We start from the raw sequence: 1,691 nt of genomic DNA on the forward strand, positions 1-1,691 counted from the left end.
GTGTTTGTTGTTTTATTTGTTGTGTTTATTTAAATTGATTGATAATAATGTATGAAATATTTATAGTACATAAAGAGAGATGATCTCGTTAAAGTTTTTGTAAAAAAGTCTCATTTTGGAACATTTAATTACTTAAAGAGAGTTCCATTAATGTCTCCTTTAATTTAAATGGTGTTGACCAATAAAAATCTCTACCAACACCTCACCAGAGATTTGTTGTGATTTGAAAAATCTCATTACAATAATTACAATTTGATTCAAGCTAAGGAGATAAATACAGAGATTTATTGATAAACTTCAATTGTAAAATTACAAGTATCACAAATATATAATAAACCACTCAATTTGTCAACCTTGATACCAAAATTCATATTAAATTGTCCAAATGATTTTACAAGTGATAAATCATGTCTATTAACAACATGTACTTGATGTCCAGAACTATCAGATAAATAAATTAATTGTGAACCTTCTTCATAAAATAAAGAATAGGCTGTTACTATTGGAAAGGTAGATTTTCTAACTGGTTTCCAACCATGCTTTTTACTACTTTTAAATATTTCCAATTTAGTACCATGACTAATTAATAATTCATTTTCTGATAAAAATTTCAATTCATATCCACTTGCTATTGAAGGTAAATTATTTTCTACTTGAATTTTACCATCATTACAATTTAATATTACAATACCTCTAGTATAATCCATTGCATAAACTTTATCATTAAAAACTTCAATTCCCCAAACATTATCAAATTGTTCACTTGACCATACTGTACATTTATCTGATTGTTTATATTGTAATAAATCTGAAACTTTAATTTTTAAAATCATATTTAAATTATTTGAAACATAAATATATTCTTCATTATCTCTTTCATTTACTAATTTCATACATCTCAATTCATTAGAGAAATTAACATGAAATTCAATGGATGTTATTTTATCAGTACTATTATTATCAGTATTATCATTTTTATTATCAGTATTATTATTATTATTTTATTGGTAATACGAGTAGTAGTAGTAATAATAGGTCTATTATATATTAATAGTGATGAACTTTGAGTGGCAATTAATTTGTTATATTGTTCAGAAATTACAATATCATAATTGTGTGATGTTTGTAATTTATCCAATGTCATTAAATGAGTAAAATTTAATGAATAATTTTTAAACTTGTTTTTACGAATACTATTTTTTAATAATGATATTAAATGTTGAATATTATCTGAGTTTTGGGCTGGATCATTTGATTGTTGTTGCTGTGATGAATTTTTATTATTATTAGGAATAATGAAATCAATGAGATCAACAATCACTGGTGGTGACATTTTTTTTTGATTTGTTTTATTTTTATCAAGTTCATATTGGAACATTCTATTTGACAAAATTCAATTTCATGAAACTATTGTTGATTTGAAAAATTAATTTATTACAAGAATATATTGGTAGTATTAGTATTAGAAGAGGAACGGATTATCAAGTTAATATATAATATTTTAAATTCATCAACTTGGGGGAAAGGTTTTGGAAATTTACAATTATTAGATGAGATTGATTAATAATCAACATCTTCATCATCATAAACAAAAATGTTTTGCTTTGAAAGTTTGATTATACTCTTTTCAATTTGATCCATTTGATTTTCAACAGCTTCTTTTCTTTGAATATGTACTTTATCATTTGGCA

At 23.7% G+C, this 1,691-nt stretch overlaps 1 protein-coding gene across 1 annotated transcript; it reads right to left on the bottom strand.

The window, feature by feature from the left end:
- Positions 1-284: 284 nt before the first annotated feature.
- Positions 285-893, bottom strand: NAEGRDRAFT_65850 (uncharacterized protein; the record flags this gene model as incomplete). Its single annotated transcript, XM_002678763.1, has 1 exon — positions 285-893. One exon carries the CDS (start codon positions 891-893, stop codon positions 285-287), a length of 609 nt encoding a protein of 202 aa, XP_002678809.1.
- Positions 894-1,691: the final 798 nt, after the last annotated feature.

This window comes from Naegleria gruberi (assembly GCF_000004985.1).
Source record: "Naegleria gruberi genomic scaffold NAEGRscaffold_16, whole genome shotgun sequence".
NCBI lineage: Eukaryota > Heterolobosea > Eutetramitea > Acrasida > Naegleriidae > Naegleria > Naegleria gruberi.